The following is an 18,059-nucleotide window of genomic DNA, read 5'->3' on the forward strand; positions in this document are numbered from 1 at the left end:
GAATATTGAAGTAAACCAATATAGCACACATCAGCTAATATAGCACGTCACAGAAGGAAGCCAGACTTCTCTAGGAGATGTAGAATCCTCTAAAATAGACAGGATATTATTTGGTCAGGGTTTTTTATCACTGTCTCTCTCTGTCTGCCTGTTGCCTCATGTACCAAAGTAAAGAGCAACCAAATAGATATCCAGTGCAGACCTCTGCAATGAGCAATAGCTAAGATATCAAACAGACTCATACTAACATTGCCATGTATGATGAAGGTGTTGAGATCAAAGGGTGAAATGGTATCATCATGAAAGAAATGAGAGAACAATACATTAATTGTTAGTAAATTGGTATTCATGATATAATGGAAAATGTAAAAGGAGAATAGCTGTTATGGGTCAAATGATCATATTTATGTATGAAAAGTAAAGGAACAGAAAATATGGAAGGAGGTTCATATTGTTCTGCATGGTATGAGTCACTGTGGGTCAGTCTTTGTATGTGGAGGGTGTGCACATGTGGACACTTGGAACACTTTTGAATTGGCAGCAGCTGGATGAAAGTATTAAAGTTGGAGCTGGTGTGCTGCACTTGATCATCCTCAGCATGTTCACATATAACAATTAGAATGTACCTATACCAACTACAGCCCTTTTAAAATGTTACCTTTCAAAAAGGCCCCAAGTGTACCTACACTCTGGGTGCATCTACATGTGCACTCTACTGAGGAGTAGATTAATTAGGCCTTCAATAAAGCACCACTAGCTACACATGCGCCTGTATTACAGCTGCCTGCTGACTAGCCCTACACTGTAGCACCCTCATGCCCCAGCCAGCCCCTCCACAGTTGAGCCAAGAGGGCGCAGCCTGGGACTGGAAGGCTGACCCCCTGGGCCACCTGTCCACCAGGGCTGCTCTGCTCTGGCTCAATGTGTTATGCTCCCAGGCACACATGTAAAAGCTGTGCGCAGGAGCAATAAACTCCAGCATTAATTGTGCTGGAGTTTATTGCTACACGCTAACTGTATGTGTAGATGCACTCTCTGAGTAGCATGCTACTTGCCAAGTAGTCTATTTCAGTTAAATAGGACTGCTCCAGAATCAGCTGTAATTTAGAATTTGTGAGAGTATCAGAATCTGGTCATATATGGCAGGGAACTGACCTATCTCTGGCAGAATGCTGATCTTACAGCTGAACCTAAATATTTGCTTTAAAAATATTCTCTTGTGGAGATCTGTAGGAGCTATATAGTAAAGAAAGAAAATATCTTGTTTCTGATTTTAACAATATTTACTAACAACTTTTAAATGGTGCTGTCATTCAGCAGTGCTTTTCCAAAAATGCTGTTGACAGTGGGCTACTGCCTGTCCTAGGTTTGCTAGTGAGATGAAAATAAGCATATATCAGAAAAAAGTAGAACAACAATAAAAATGACAGGTAATTGATCTTGGTCCCGATTTACCTAAACCAGTAATAAATCCAAGTCATCATAATTTCACTTCAGAGCTATACAAGTAATGTTGATGGGCTTTAAAATAACAGCTACCACGATTATTTAGGTGTTATGATATGATTGTAGCATGATAGCCTTATTATTCACTGCAGTGCCTTTCAACATGTCTTGACCATTTGTGACAAGTGTTTCTGCATCTCAAATTAAATCTGACAAACGCATAAAATGTTTTGAGTTAACTTCTCCTTCCCTCGGCAGTCTCTCATTACTGAATGACCTACTCCTTCCAGTGTTCTGCACAACACGTTCCTGTAGTTTGTGCTTATTGTAAGTTAATAGTTATTTTCAGTGACATTCACCAGACTTTATATGCCAGGGAATTAAGAAAAAGGAGCTAAAAAATAAAAGACATTTACAGAATGAAGTACATTTCCCATATGTGAAGGAAATTGTATCTACATATTCTCAGTGGAGAAAGAAGTATTTCTAATCCCAGAACCTCTCACTGCTGCTCTATTTTTCACAGTATCATTACTGTTAGAAGTGTAGGAACAAGGCAGCAAGTATAAAGTCACAATCATGCACCTTATAACAAGGTTTCAAATCCTCTGTAATGAAGATTTCATAAACAGAGAAAATTATTGGCTCGTTCCAGTCCTGCTGATACTTTCCATGAAAAATCTTTAAAGTTTTAAGTTTGCCAGCTGGATCAGTCTGACCAGGCAGTTATTTATGAAGTTTTGAAACCTTAACCATTGGCAACATGCTCTAGTTGAAAAAACTCCAAGAAGATCTTTTCAGCAACCAACAATGGTCTGTCTAAATAAAGATGTGCTGTTCTGACAGTCCTGCTTCAGCTATATGGAAGGAATGCATACCAGCAAAAGCAGGGAAGACACACACAGTCTTATAACATTGCTTTCAAAAACATGTGCCCTGGAGCTGTTAAAGGCTGTGTGAGAGCAGCCAAATGTCAGCACCCTGTTCAACGACATTCAACTTAATAAACAGATTTAGACTGTGAAGAGCAAAAGACATTTCAAAGCAGCCCTATGACTACAATGATAATATTGACTTTAGTAAGAGAAAATCAACTAATCACTATAAAAGATAAGTGAGTTTTGCCTTTCATTGGTTTTGTTTCAGAGGGATAATTTAGAGTGTTCTATCATTTGTATTGTCAGCACTAAGAATATTCCACTAATGATAATCGATTTCCTGATATTTTGTAACAGTAATGATGGCCAGAGTTCTGAATTAGGAGCAACTATGTTATTTTTTAAATTAACTTTAGGTTTTCTATAATCTTATTATCAAGGTTTGTTTCAGAGGACCAAACATTTGATTTCATCCAGATAGAAATGAAATGTAAGAAAAAATATTTTCTCTAATTTTTCTATACATGAAAATACCACAATGTACTAATTGAACTGGCTGGAAAATGGAATACATTCTTCTTGAAAATATTAGTAGAATTTACTTCATTTCTGTCTTTTTTTTTTTTTAACCGGCTCAGCTACTGAGCACTTCTTGTAAGGTACCCAATACCAAGTGCCAGTAACATTAAAGATAATGAAGGGAAATTCAGGAACTCGTAAGACTGGTCCTAAACAGAGGCCTGTTCTACAAAGTTTAAGGGAAAAAAGAGGAAAACTCAATGCTTCTTGTACCATGTTTACAGAGGGATTAACAGGACAAAAACAGAGGTAGAGGGAAAAGTCCTGTTTTTGACTCCAGCACATAGTAGTGTCATCCTGAAATGATGCTGTTCTGGATGGGAGCATTTGTAGATCAATTTATTTTCATGTTAAAAGAGGCTTAAAGTTTATGAGCTTTAGAAATTATAAAATGGTATAATACTTTGCCATTCTGAAGAAAAGTTACCTGCTACTAATACGGAAAGATTTTATTCTAAATAGTAAATAGGTAGATTCTTCTCTCATGTCCCAAAACTCTATTTATGTGGTGACTATTACTGTAATATTTAAATATTTAACAGTCTGATATATTTATCATCACAACACCCTGTGATTTGGTTATGCAGTGACAGAGAGAACAAGGGAGACTAAGGCACCTAACAATGACTGATTTCAATAGGAGTAAGATATTTACAGTACTTACCTGAATTCAAGATAACTTGAAATTTAAGACAATCCCCCAATAATTGGATTATATACATGGGAAATTTATATTTATAAACTTGTTATAGTTTCCACATATAGAATTGAACTATTCGATGGTCATCTTTAATTCATCACTCCCACCATTGCAGTGATGAAAGCAGAGGCAGGGGGGCAGTCAGGGCGGGACAAGCAGTGGCGGAGTCAAGTGGCCTGACCCCTGTGCCTTGCCGCCTGTCCCGCTACTAATTTCCCCCTCCGCTGCCACCTCCCCCCTGTGCCTGCATGCCCTGGCCCTTGCCCTACCTGTGGTGCCTGCCCCCTAGCACTTGCCCCACTTTCTGCCTGCCCTCACTGTGTCTACCCCCGCCATCCCAGGTGCCTGTTCCTCCCAACCACCTCTGCTCTTGCCCCACAGACTACTCCAGAGTCGAGCTGGGGCTGGAGGTCCACAGGTTCTGTGCCCAGGGCCAGAGCAGAGCCGGAGCCATAGAGGGTAAGTAGTGCTGGAGGGAGGACAGGACAGACAGTGGCAAGAGAGGCAGTTGTGGGGGCAGAGGCTGTAAGCATGGTGATGGGGTTTGGCAGGCAGCTGCTGTGGCTCTAACTAAGTCTGGGTCAGCCACAGAAACCATCTGCCCTCACCTTGTACTCAAGTCCAAATGCAGTAGTGTTGCCCCCTCCCCCCACAGCCGCTACCATGTTAAATTGGGGGAGGAGCTCATCCTGGATTTGAGTAAATAGGGTAATATCTTTGAGAATCTGGGCCTAAGTGACTTGTCCATCAGTGCACAGAACTGTAGCACAGAGGAAAATTAATTCTGGGACTTCCAAGTCTTACACCAAATCAACTTTCTTTTCTGAAATAAAACCTCACGTGCACCCCTAAGATTGGCTATGCCCCTCCTGAGAGAAGTGCCAGCAGCACTTCCCAGTTTCCTACTGGGCAGCCTGGCCACAGGCTGCTGCAGCAGGGGGAGAAGCATGCTGGGCTTGCAGCTGAACCAGCACTCCATGCACAGACAGGTAGGTAGGGTTTCTTCTTGTGGGGGAGGGGGAGATCAAGACCCCCACAGTGCAGGAGGGAGCTGGGTAGGGGCAGAGATGAATCATTCACCCCTGCTCCTGCCCCGTTCCCTGCTGCACTGTGGAGATTGTCCCATGATCCAGCTCAGTAAGGGCTCCATTCACCATGGGGCCCCAGCTGGGCTTGGCCAGGTCATGGGGCAATTGGAGTCTGGTGGCTCCCACCACTGCGTGCACTGCAGGGGAGTCGGGGGAGGGGTGGCGTGCTGCCCCAACCCCTTGGCTCCCCAGCGCCATGGCCCTGGACAAGCCACTGGACTCTGACTGCTCAACGACCTGGCTCAGTCAGGGCCCCGTTCACGGTGAATGGAGCCCTGGCTGGGCTGGGTTGTGGGAAAAGTGGAGCCTGGTAGCTCCTGCAGAGTTGTGGCACTGGGGAGCCAAGGGGGATACATGGTCCCCCCGATCTTTGCAAGGGGCAAGGGCGGGCTGAAGCTGTGAGGTGAGCTGGGCTCTGCCTGCTCCGCACCTCCATACCTCGCTGCAGCCTTTGAAAGCAGTGCGGCAGAACGCCATGAGCCTCGCTGCCTGGCTTGCCCAATGATGGGACACACATTGATTGCACCGTGCCGCTTTCAAAGGCTGTAATGAGGTGTGGAGGCATGAAGCAGGCAGAGTCCAGCTCGCCTGGCAGCTGCAGCCCGCCCTTGCCCTGTGCAAAGATCAGGGGCAACATATGTTCCCCTTGGCTCCCCGGCATCATGACTCTGCAGGAGCCACTGGGGATGGCTTAGGCGGGGCGGGGACCCTGTGGGCTCCATCTCCTCCAGCCTGGCAGTGCAGCTGAGGCTGGCCCTGCTCCAGCTTTGCCCCGCCTGGTAGTGTGGGGCTAGAGATAGACCGGGGCCTGGGTGGGGAGGCAGCCAGGGTCAGTGCAGGGCTGGGGGGTGGTGGACGCTGGTGCTGGGCAATGACCCCTGGTATGGAGGAAAGGGCAGCTGCACAGGTGCAGTGGACCCCAGCCGCAAGCCTGAGCCCTACCCAGTGCCAGCCCCTGCCTTGTTCCCTCCGCCCATGGCCCTTTCCACACTCCTTTCCCTGCAGTCTTTCTTGTGGAGGGGGCACATGCTCATGCTCAGCCCCTCCCCAATATTTTTCTCCCTCCGTCCCTGGCCTCCCGGTCAGCTATCAGTCCCTTCAGTATCAGGAGGCACCAGTCGCCCATGCAAGAAAGCACAGCTGGATGCAAGAGGGAACAGAATTCAAGAGAACAATGGGAGAATCTACTGAAGAATCCCTGACAATTCCTTATTCCTGTACATTGATCTGAGGTGTGGTAGAAAGACTATCCAAGAGAATCTAAATGGTTTAGGAAGGAACACAAAAGACAAAACTAGTTTCTGTTTGACACGCTATCAGTAATACCTCACTACCATAAATTCCTGTGCCAAACTTCTAGCTGGAATTAAACAAACAAACAAAAAGGTATTTCCTTACTGCTAGCAGATATAAAGATACTGTTATCACCTAACAGCTAATTGGGAAGGGGTAGAAAAAGAAAAGTCATGCCCATAATTACTCTATGAACAACTTTCTGCTTTTTCCAGACCAGGAGTTGAATCCTGGCCTACCAAATCAGTAAAAGTTTTGCATAGCGTTCACTCAAGACAAGATTTCATTCCAGGTTGTTATTACTAGAGGCAGGGTACTGGGCCAGATGTTTCAAGGTATGTTCCAATATGGTAGCTCCTATATTGCTATAGATATATTCATGTAGAATGCTTCAGGGAATCAGTGTGATATAGTGGATACTAATTTCTAAAGGGTTACAGATGTCTTTAATTCTGGTATAACTGTTAAAATCAACTTGAGCTCTAATTTGCCCTAGTTCTGTGTGAATTGTTTAAGCACTCAGCCCTAGACTGATATGCACATTCACACCCTTTCATGCTTGGAATACCATGCCATAATCAGCATCTTTTAAATTTTCATAGCAATCAATGACTCTCACTAACTTTCAAAGACCTATAAGCCCTTTCTGAGGCCCCAGCCTCAGCTTTCAAATCTCATTCTCCACCTGCCACAAACCTTAAACTAAATTTGCATAAAGGGCTTTAAAAAACTCTCTGAAATGACTTAGAAAAACAGTATAACTACAGTGAGAGAAAAGCAAGGCAAAGTTGAAATGCAGATCAAAAACCTTAAAGCAAGAATGGAACTGTAAGAGCAAATCTACCCAGGAGGGGATAAAAGAACAAAATTATTCTTAAATTTATGGACAAGGTCAGTTTGTAAAAATTCAGTATATGCTGGGCAGCCTGGAAAGAGGTGACAAGGAGAATTTTAGGAATTTATGTGGATTACAATATGGATTAAATTGTACTTTAAAAAGAAAATACTGGTGTATAGCTGCTCAAGAATGGATGGGTTTTAGGCAACTGATGATTAATTATGCTTCCCTAAATTGTATTTCTCTTTATTAAATCTGATATAGCCTGATCTATTTCCTAATTGTTTTTGTGTTTTTCAGTTTTGCTTTTGTCTTGAATAGCAGCAGGTAATTTCTATGCCATCAACATCTCATTAAGGTCTATCAGAAATAAAAACCCTTGTGCTTTTTTGTTTTTGTATTGTGTGCACACGTTTTGTTCCCTAGGCTTTTGGGTACATTTTATAACATGGCATTTTCTTTGTTTTGGTCCATTTATTTCCTGGCATTTTCCTTCATCAGGTTATAGCTTTATTTGTTTCTTTTCCTCTTGGCAGTTAATCTCTATGTAAATTATTGTTGCATGCTTCACCATCACTGCTATTGCTCTTAATTTTCCCTAACGATGTTCCCATTTGAAAACTGCTGGCTGGTCATGTTGGGCAAGTGTAGAAAGCAACTTTGACTTGATTATGAATTGTTCTTTTCTACTGCACTAGGACTTCTACCAGATCACTTGTGTTTGTGACATACTGTACTGTCCTTGCATAGTTTCTGCCCCTGTCTGAATCTTGTTGTTGCTGCTCCCAGGATAACTCAGCAGAAGGAGGAAGAACCTGAGAAACCTTTCTGTTCATTCAAGGAACAAGTCCAATTTTTCCTAGTCATTGAAAAAAAAAAATCACTAACATGTGACCAGATGGAGAATCTTCCCCAAGAATGGCTTGTTGGTCACATCTAATCCCCCAGATGGCTAACACCTCTATTGCTATGAGCTAGCAGTAAATAGCAAGGTTGAGCTAGCAGCAAAATCAATCACACTCTGGTAAGAAAAACAGGACAATGGGAATCAGTGGGAATTTGGGCTGAATGTAATTTGATGTCCTGGCCGAACGTAATATGTATGTCCGGGATGTAGGAACTGCCTAAGATCATCCTATGGATGTGTAGCATACATAGGTCACTGTTAATGTATTTATACTTGCTTAAAGTTTTATTATTCCTACTCTTCATTCCCTCTCATTCTACTATTATTTTAATACCACTGATCATTTGAGACATTTTGGCCCATACAAATACTTACCTGGGTTTGGAATCCTGGGTAGAAAGGAATACAAGGGCAGAGTGGTGTGTTGTGCTGGAGCACCAGAGGGTATGAGATAGGGTCTTACCTGCTGCAGCACAGGCTCACCACCATCTGGGTGCTATAGTTGTGGCTGTGGGACTGCCTCCCTGTATATTGGCTGCAGCAGGCTCTGAAGAGCAGGTTTCTTGAGGGCCTCCATTCTGGCACCCCTGTTAAATTGGCACCCAGGACTTGTATCCCATTTATGCACCTCTAGTTCCCACGGCTACTGGGGTCGGAAGTTGTAGTTTTTTGTTTGTTGATACCAGCATGATAGAACAATAATGGTATCTTGGGATAACCATGTACACTGTAGAAGCTGTTTTTTAAATAATCCAAGCCAGAGATCTCTCTTGAGCTGCCCAGATACAGTAAAACTTACAGAATAAATAAGGGCAATCCTTGTTTAGTTATTTTATCCATGAAATGACTGTGGGTAGAAAAGGAAACCTAAGCTTAGAAGCAAGATTTCTGCAAGGATAGAACAACTTCTATAATGCTTTTTACTGGTGAAGGAGGACAATTAAGTGTAATTGGTTGTAATTACCATTTTCTCAAGTTGTTATAGTCTTTACCTACATCTGAGTAGCTCTCAGAATACTGCACAATGGTTTCCTGCTTTTGAAAACAGCACAGACATATCATTTGATCCTTGAACTCCAGAAGACACACTGTTCAGAATAAATGAGGGACAAACCAGAAAAACTAGCAATTGGCTTTTGGAAAATGGCATATACCCCTTTCTGTATTTGGCCAATATATCTGGATGAAAGTGCATGTTTTGTTGTTTAAAACCTCAACACAGAAATCAATACAAAAAGTAAATATTTTCTGTAATTCCTTTCTGCTGAGGTAATCTGTTTGGGCATTTATACACGTGCTCTGGGAGTGGGGTGCTTTGACTAAAGTGGCTCTGAGAGCTGCTCTAATTAAAGTGCCCGGAGCATCTCATGTATCAGCATCCCCATTCTTAAAAATGGCAGTAGGGGTGCTTTATCTAAAGCTCATTGAATTAGCGTGTCAAAGCAGCCTCACTGCTTGTGTATAGGCACCTTTTATGGCCAAAAGAAACTTACTCGTTACTGATTTTTGGAAGCTTATTTCCCCCCACATCAGAAAGAGATGTATATCTTCAAAGCTTATAAAAATACCAGAAACTACATAGTAAGATGTGCTGTGCTTTCTCCCCTTCACTCTCTCTCTCTCTCTCACATGCACACTTTTAATAAAGGCTTTTTTCCCACAATTTCACTGGAATGGATAAGATAAGCAACCGAGATCCTAACTGTTAAAACAGCTTGGAACCCTGATGCCTACTGGAATATCTAACCATAGCAAAGGGAACGTCTACACAAGATGCTAAAGACTAATTCTACTGTGAATTAGCATGGCAGGCAAAAACAGTGCTAATGAGCTAATGCGCAGTAAAATCAGTCTACTGCGCACTAGCATCGCAAAAAAGCATGTGCTGGAGCTACTGCAGGTACTAACTTAATGCACCATAATTATGGTACATTAATGAATGTGTAGAGCACCCAAAGTGTCTCAGCTTTCTATACAGCGTCTAGAAAGATTTGGGTGTCTTCCAAAGGATCCTCAGAAACCAGCTGGCAAGCTGCCCAAGCTAACTAGGAGAAAAACTTAATCTGTGATTCCATGAGATATAAGCCATGAAAGCCAAAGTCTTCCGATGCTTAATAGGAATAGTTCTGTTAACTTTATTTGGATTCATGTGCCTAATGTTAAACTAGGCTTAAATGTTTGGGGACACTTGGGCTGGGTACAGATATTCCAAAACCCAAAAAGAAATCACTCAAACCTACATGGATTTCTATAAGTGGTGTAGGTTCATATGCTGGGTCATAGGCTCCCCTAAGGTGCCTGAACCTGCATCCCCCCACTTCCCAGCAAAGTGCTTTAACCACCAGGTGGGCTAGGCATGGCCCAGAAGGTTATTCAGCCTTTCTCTTGAAGCTGGCCCACTGTAAAGCCAACAGAGAAAGATATAGAGGACCAGATAAAGTTAAATAAGGAAGAGGGAATTTGGCTCAGTGACATAGATAGAAGGGAAAGGACCTGGATTTCTGGCCACTGCAGAAGCTATGATGTGGCCATTGATCCAATGAATATTACATGTGAAGTGTAGAAGAGTCATACTTTATAACTGGAGCAGTTATATGGCCACATCTGGGGAGTAGGTAAAACTTACGTGTAATAAAGGTGAAGAGATTTGGCCCTAATTCTCACCATGTCCTCAAACCCTTTCTCTTCTCAGGATTCTCCCACAAGGTTGTCTCAGAACTTCTTTAATATCTGGCAACATAAAGGTCAAAGAGAGTATTATTATTTTAATCTGACTCTCATCTCTCTGTTTAGGCCACTGGATAGTTAAATAAATACACTAAAACAATCCATGCTTCTCTTTTTTATACTTTTTTGTCATCAATTACAAAGGTGTTACAAAACATTTTTCTGTTGTATTTGAGGATATTACCAGAAAACAATGGAAAGAGTCATTGATTAGGAAGTGGTTTGGATCAGGAACCTGGTACACATGAAGAGAACGCTATTGCTAGATGCCATTTGTATGTATATATGCATCACTGAAATGGCTGTCCATATAGCAATACACCACTGAAGCGTATTTTTCATTTCTACCTTCCCTCCCACATCTCACTGTCCACTCTTCTTTTTTTAAAAAACATATAATATATGCAAAAAACAGAAGAAAGTGACTTAGAGCATGTCTATGTATAATGGGATATTGCACCTGTAGCTGCCCTAGTGCAAAACTCCAGTGCAGATAAGCTACACCAGTGCAAAGCAGGACTTCCACAATATGACAAATGGCAATTTCAAACCATGTGTCTACAATCCTTGTATTATATTGATCTAGCACATCTAAAATGGAGTTTTGGCACCAGTATAGCTGAATAAGTGTAGTTTTATTGTTACAACTGTTCTAATTATAGACAAACTTTAGATAAACCCAGTAGTGCCCAACCTTTTTGCCCCACAGGCCAGATGGGCAGTGCCTAGTCTAGCTTTGGGATGGGTCTTGCTAGTAGGATAGAATGGTGTATGGGGAAGATATGGTAAGGGCCCAATCCGGCTGTGTGGGAGCACGGCAGGGAATGACTTAACCCCAATTCAGCTGTGAGGGGGGAGTGGCTGTGGCCTGGCCCTGATCCAGATACCTAGAGGGAAGAGGTCTAGGCTGGCCCTAATCCAGCTGCATGGGGATTGAGAATTTGGCAGTGGTTGAGTGGTGGCAGTATTGCTACTGCTCCCCACTGCCAAATTTCCCTACTTGTGGGGAGCCCCATGCCCTAGATGCCATGGCTCTGTGGGCTGGATGTGGTCCTCAGGCCATGGGTTGGGCGCCCTTGGATCAGTCCTGTGATGGCCAACATTTACCACTGGCCAAAGCAGGCACAAGAGCATTGACTTCAGTGACTGCTGCTACTAGTTTTGGTGAATTTGTAATAGAGCCAATAACTTTGCTCAAAAACAGCACTAAATGAAATGAACTGTAAGTGGACAGTGATATTTATAGCTCAGTCTATGTTATTATTGCCTGATTGTTCCCAGTTTCGGTTTGTTTACAGTTTTTCACATATTGACTCCTTACTCAAGTTCTTTTAACATAGGTTTGAAATGTGAATATGTTTTATTTTTTCCCCAGTAAATATACAATACACACTTCAACAGTACTATTAACCAACTTTTTATGCCAATTAAACTTTGCTGCACTAACAATACCAATGAAACACATTAAGAGGTCATACTTTTTTGTGAAAAAACTGTAGCCAATAAACAAATTTAAAAAAAAAAACAATTCTAAGTGCTGCCACAAAATCCCTTTTGTTTAAACACGTTATTCACAATAAATGTTTTCCATTTTTAAAAATGAAAGAATACTTCTTTTAAAATAGTAAATTAAACTGCATTTAAAAAAATATGTATTGTGGTTCATTGGAAGTACACTGTATAGAAAAGAGAGAAAAAAAAAAGAGACATCACCTGTAAGAAAATGGAGACACTTTGCCGTACACACCGACTCCTTCTTATGAAATATTGTAAGCAACTTATTAATGAACAAAAACATACAGAAGCAGATGGACAAGTTAGTGAATATCATGGTACTGCACAGCTTTAATACTGACACACATTTACTTTCCAGTGGAAGAGATAAAACACATACCTGAAAGTAATTGGAATGGCTTTTATAAACTTCTAATGGTACCAATGTTTAAATAGTATTTAGTAAGTAAGGTGTTCCACCAAAGCTCAGCACAGCGTTCAAATAAATAATCCAAATAAATAATCTTTTTGTGATATAAAAACATCAAAAATCTTATACCCTTTTTACCTCTGTTAAATATGTTCATTTTAAACAATGGTTTTAACTATATCCATTAAACCAGCAGGAAAGTTACATAGATTTTTTGGTTAAATATATAAATGAATTCATACCTTTGCTTTGATTTCTTTTGGCTTGTAACCTGCTAAGTAACAATGTTGGCCTTAAGTAAAGTCATTTTTTTTTTATACTCGCTAGTGCTGAGTTAAAAATGATAACTGCAGTGTTTTATCTTATCATGGAACAATTTAATGGAATGAAAAGCAACACATAAATTTAGCAGTATAATTTACTTGTCCTAGGATTTTTCCATCACTAAAAGTGTACTTAATACTGGTGAGCTCAAGGCAATATAAACAACAACATAGACTGGTTATACTTAAAAAGTGTATAAATGCAAACTTGTGTTCATGATCAAATAGCTAACAGAAAAAAGCTGTAGAAAGAAATATTTAAATTAAGTATTGAATGAATGTGCTCTACATGTACATGTTTCTAATAGTTGACATCTTAGTCACTGAGATTTCAGGGGTTTATGAAATTTAAACTAAGTCATGGAAACTAATGATGAGACAGGATACTGTTATTAATGTCCACTTACAGAGTTTGGTTTATTCAAAAAGCGTATAAACTTGCGTTATTTTCTCATTATTGTAGAATTTAAATCCAAGCCTTAGAAATAGGTCCAAGATTTTCTTTGTTTGCATCCAATTTTTGAGAATGTATCAAATTGCAAGAAACATATTTCCTACAAACTTGCTTTCTTTTCAAATGCTAATACTTTTTTACTATTGATTCAGTGGATTTCACTTCAGATATTGAGGACTTCAGTTAATGAAACACAAAGACTTGTTGAGACTGCATAAAAACAATTAATGTCATGAATTTCAGTGGTGCAGCTCTATCCTCTGTACTGTACATGTATTGGAAAGATGAAATAAGATATTTTGACATATTTCTTTTTTTGGAAGCAGCCTGAATATATCTCAGTAATAAACTGCATCTTTAACTACTTGCTTGATATTCCTAGAGTTCATATTGTTGTTTTTTTTTCTGGGAGATCTTGGCATTATAGTTTGGGTTGGAGAAATTAATTATGGTAATCCTTGTTTAAACTGCAATATAAAAACGCTTTAGTGAAACACCTTAATTCCTTGAATTTGCTGCAAGGGTCCCCCCCCTCTTATTCAGTTGCATTTGGTGGGTAAAAACTGATATTAAGAGTTGAGAACTTTCTGATTCTATTCAAAGGTCCATCTCATGCTATACTCTTTTCTTCATATTCACTTTTGAAACTCATATTTCCATCCTTTGACCCCTTTTTAAATAGTAAAAGCAACCATGTTGCTTTTTATTACACAATTTAATTCTGTCCCTGATGTCTTCACTAACATCAATTTTGCCTGTCATCTTCCTATTTCTACACCCCAATGGAAAACCATCTAACATACTCCATTACATCCAATGTTATCCAACAAAGTTCACAGCACATAAACGTTCTTCACACATTCAGTCTTTTTTTCTTCTTCATGTCACGAGGAGTAGAGTTTTGTGCTTATCACCAAATAAAATTGCAGTGCAAACTTTAAACATAAAAGTTACACAATTAAAAGTTAATATATGGCACCACAGCCTATTAATTCACATATAGTACAACAGACCAATTAAAACAGACAATAATATGAACATAGCTAAAAAGGTGAGCTTGCATAGCAATGCAACAAAAGAAATTATATACAGAGGGAAATCCTTTTCATCCTTCAGGGTGATTTTTTTTCTTTCTTTTTTATATACTCCTGACAAGAAATAGTTTAAGGTGGATGGTGTATTAAAGAGAAGAACACAAGTAAAGTATCTGTGGGATATGTGTGGCTGTGTGTCTTTACATTGCATTTACAGTTCTTTTAATAGTACATAAATAAAGAAAATGTTCATTGCACTGTTTAGTGTCATCACTTCCATGAGTTCAGACCTGATGGTCCATCAGAGCAGCTTGGGATGTCTCTTCTTAACTACTCTATAGAAAGAGATAGAGAGAAAAAAGGTTGCAATATGTAAGAGAAAGATAAATGTAAAATTACTGCAGCACACACAATAAACATGCTTAGTTATTTTGTTCAACTTTCTTTTGGATAAGAAGTGTTTGACATTTAGCGCTTACCAGGCATCATCTTTGAGGTACAACATTTCACTGCATGTAGGGGGAGAGGTGTGTGTGTGTGAGAGAGAGACAGAGAACTATTGTGTCTTTCTCACCATACAGTGTGGTAACTTACTTAATACTAGCAGTGTCTACATGAGATGTTTTCTGCAGTTCCCTAATTAGCCCTGCAGTAAAGTGTCTCTGTCTACATGTGCAGAGATGTTAGGCAGGAGTAAATTAATTAACTCTGCTGTAGCTTAGTACTGTGTCTGAGACAAGTACTATCCTACGGCGGAGTTTTTTACTCAGCCACAACACGTAAATGCTGACAGGGCTGGCTGGAACATGAGAGTGCTGCCACGTGGGGGTTGTCTGCCAGCTAGCCCCACACTATAGTACCATCATACCCCAGTCAGCCACTATACACCACAATGAGCCAGGCAGAGCAGCCCCAAGTTGGTGGGCTGACTCCTGGGGCCCCCTGCCAGCCAAGGCTTCACCACTCTGGCTCAGTGCTGCAGTCTCAGGGGCACATGTAAGTGCTGTGCCCAGGAGCAATAAACTCTGGCATGAACCGTGCTACTTCCATGTGCAGATGCATCCACTAAGAATCTGTTTTGCCTCTTAGAGTGTTATGCAAGTGCTGTCACTGTACAAGGCAAGGGGTTGTTAGTACTTGGGCTAACAAAAGACCTGTTCTAATGCTCAGTGAATTCAATGTCCATTTACACTATCATTGCAGACTTACAGATATATTAAATAAATGGCCCTAGCATACATCACAGCATTGCATCTATTAAAAGCACTTTGTAGGGTGCAGTCTCACCGAAGTCTACTGCCAAAGAGAGACGAATTTAAACCACTTGGCCTTATCATAGGGAAGAGACCTTTCAGAAGTGACAACAATCTGGGTCAGAATCATATCTGACTGTCAGAATGAGCCTCCTCCTCTCTAGAGTTCAATCCTGTATCACTGAAACTATTAATGAGGTTTTTGTGTCTCTTGACAGTTTGAATTGTAACTACAAAGGCACTTACATAATTCACCAGTAAACTGTCCTTGATTGTTTGATCCCACATAGCCTACATCTAGAAGGTCACTGGCATTGCGTTGGTGACCTCCTCGCAAGACTTCACCTTTTCTGGGTCCAGTTGATCCTTTAGAAGATGCAGTTCCTGAAGAACTGTGACCACCTGGGGATGGGAAGCTGGGTTTACTATATGGCACCAGTGCCTCCTCTAGAAGAAAAGAAAACAGAAACAAAGTGAAAACATAAATTCTCTATGAAGTACATTACCCAGATGAGAACAAACATCCATTAAAGATTGCATTTAAACGGGGTTTTGTTTTCTTTTGTTTTACTGTATGATATGGCAGCAGTACCTAAAATACCTCCATGTTCATTCTCTACTGCTTCCACAACAATGAAAACAGCATGAATTTAATCTTGTTTTCATGTACACTCATAAATTTGTTTGTATTAATTATAAACATCTAGATTCATTATGAAAAAAGAGATGATGAATCATAGATTGCTTAATAAAAATAGACATACACATGCAATACAATTTCCAGAATAATGTAGCTATGATTAGATTTTTGCTTTAAGCTTGGAGAAACGTGCTTTTTTCTCCCTTTTCTTTGGTTTAAATTATGATTTACATTACCTCAATCAATTTAGATAAAGAACTACAGTATCAGCTAATTTAATTAGCTTCTTTCAGTTCAGTAATTTCCAAGGATGTAAAAGCATATTGGCGATTATTTTACTGGTTGTAAATTCCAATGGAAAACTGTATTGTACAAGTAATTTTATGCTTGGAACATTTGGGATGTATACATTTTTGTCTTTTTCTTCTTGGTGCTCTACACTGGGCACAGGTTTAGTTCTCTGTTTATACCTCCTTTCAAGAAAACCTTTGACATGAGGCTGCTAAAGGGAGGAGGACCATACCTAGAAGCAGTGACCTCCAGCATACTGCTGCTTTTCATCAGGAATTGAAAGCAAAAGAATGGAGTCCACATGGGACTTTAGGTGGGCCAATTAACACTTACAAATGACAGCTTGACTGTAGCACTTCATGGATATTAGGACGCAGCCTAGACGGAGTAACTTGATTTCGGACACTATGTTTAGGACACTACTGCAATGGATAGTAAGTTTACCACAAAGACACAATCAAGGACTTACATCTGGTACTCACAGATGCACATCCCTATGTTTTTTTTTCACAATATCTAGCAAAACAAGGCCTCAGACTTGATTGGGGTTTGGGTACTGCTATAACTATAACAATGCAAGCAACAAAGAGTAGGAATGGTCTGGCACACAAACCATAGAAGCAAGCCATTTATTTTGTAGAACTGGCTTGTTTTCTTGTACACACGGTGCTCAAGCCATCTTGAGGAGGGAACCTTGGCAGTTTGTAAAACCTAGGTTCAGCAAAGAACTTAAATACATAGCTAACTTTAAGCATACAAGTAATCCCCATTGAAGTAAATGGGAATACTTACATGCTTATTTGTCCTTGCTGAAGTACTTTACTGGATCAGAATCTAAGCTGGGTTTCTCTTTCTCTTCTTCCCATTACTAAACATTGCTACTGAGTAAGACACGACTCCTTCAATACAGGGTAAAGAAAGATGGGGATGTTTGGAAACGGGAAAGGAAGATGAATCTTAAAACTCACAGAGAAGGACACTAGCTCTTCAGGGAATAAGGACTGATATCAGTTTTGTGTACTATGATTGTACTGTCCTTGGTAAAATGTAAGCAAACACTTAAAAGATATAAGAAAATAGCATCTGTCAAAGACCTTTATATTTTATTAACAGTTTTTAACCAGCAAGCTTTAACAAGCGACCCAGATGGCAACCTTCTGACTAAAGACTGCCTGAAATATGGTACAATGTGCAAAGAAAGCAATAAAAGCAAATAATGTAAATCAGTTTAGCAGAGAGCTGGCTGCATGTTTTGGGAATGAAAAGCTGCTAGTTGCACAGAAGAATTTGAGTGTGAAATATATTGAAAACTTATTTGGGGGGGAGGGTTTCTATTTTTTCTAAGGGTAAGGGTATAATGGGTATAGTGAAATATTTAAAAAGAACCTATCATAAATCATATCTCTGTTAATAATTTAACTGAAAGTATTCTGGTGTGAGACACATATATAATACATAAATTATATCATTACATTAAATCACAAATGTAACAAAGGATTCTAATATTCTGTCTAAATCCCCTAGTCAGTTCTGAAGTTCTTCAGCTATGCTTATTGAGTGGCATTTTTTCCCAGCACTGTGATCCTCAAGAGGTCCACTGACTATGTTTTTCCCTTTGCAGGACTGAGCTTTAATTCGCTACAGTTCTTGCACTTATACAACAGGAGAAGTCTTTATATAATCC

At 40.2% G+C, this 18,059-nt stretch overlaps 1 protein-coding gene across 13 annotated transcripts in view; it reads right to left on the bottom strand.

Annotated features, from left to right (window-relative positions):
• Positions 1-10,558: 10,558 nt before the first annotated feature.
• The window catches only part of ROBO2 (roundabout guidance receptor 2), a 666,866-nt gene continuing 659,365 nt past the window's right edge, over positions 10,559-18,059 (bottom strand). For 12 of the 13 annotated variants that reach the window (XM_059720642.1, XM_059720638.1, XM_059720640.1 and 9 more), the window contains 2 exons: positions 15,691-15,891; positions 10,559-14,526 (listed from right to left, as the gene is read on the bottom strand). In XM_059720642.1, coding sequence (XP_059576625.1) covers positions 14,525-14,526; positions 15,691-15,891 — 203 coding nt within the window. In that variant the 3' untranslated portion in view covers positions 10,559-14,524. The remainder of the gene's footprint in view (positions 14,527-15,690; positions 15,892-18,059) is intronic. The other variant, XM_059720636.1, reaches the window with a different exon arrangement.

Source organism: Alligator mississippiensis, chromosome 1 (genome assembly GCF_030867095.1).
Source record: "Alligator mississippiensis isolate rAllMis1 chromosome 1, rAllMis1, whole genome shotgun sequence".
NCBI classification, from domain to species: domain Eukaryota; kingdom Metazoa; phylum Chordata; order Crocodylia; family Alligatoridae; genus Alligator; species Alligator mississippiensis.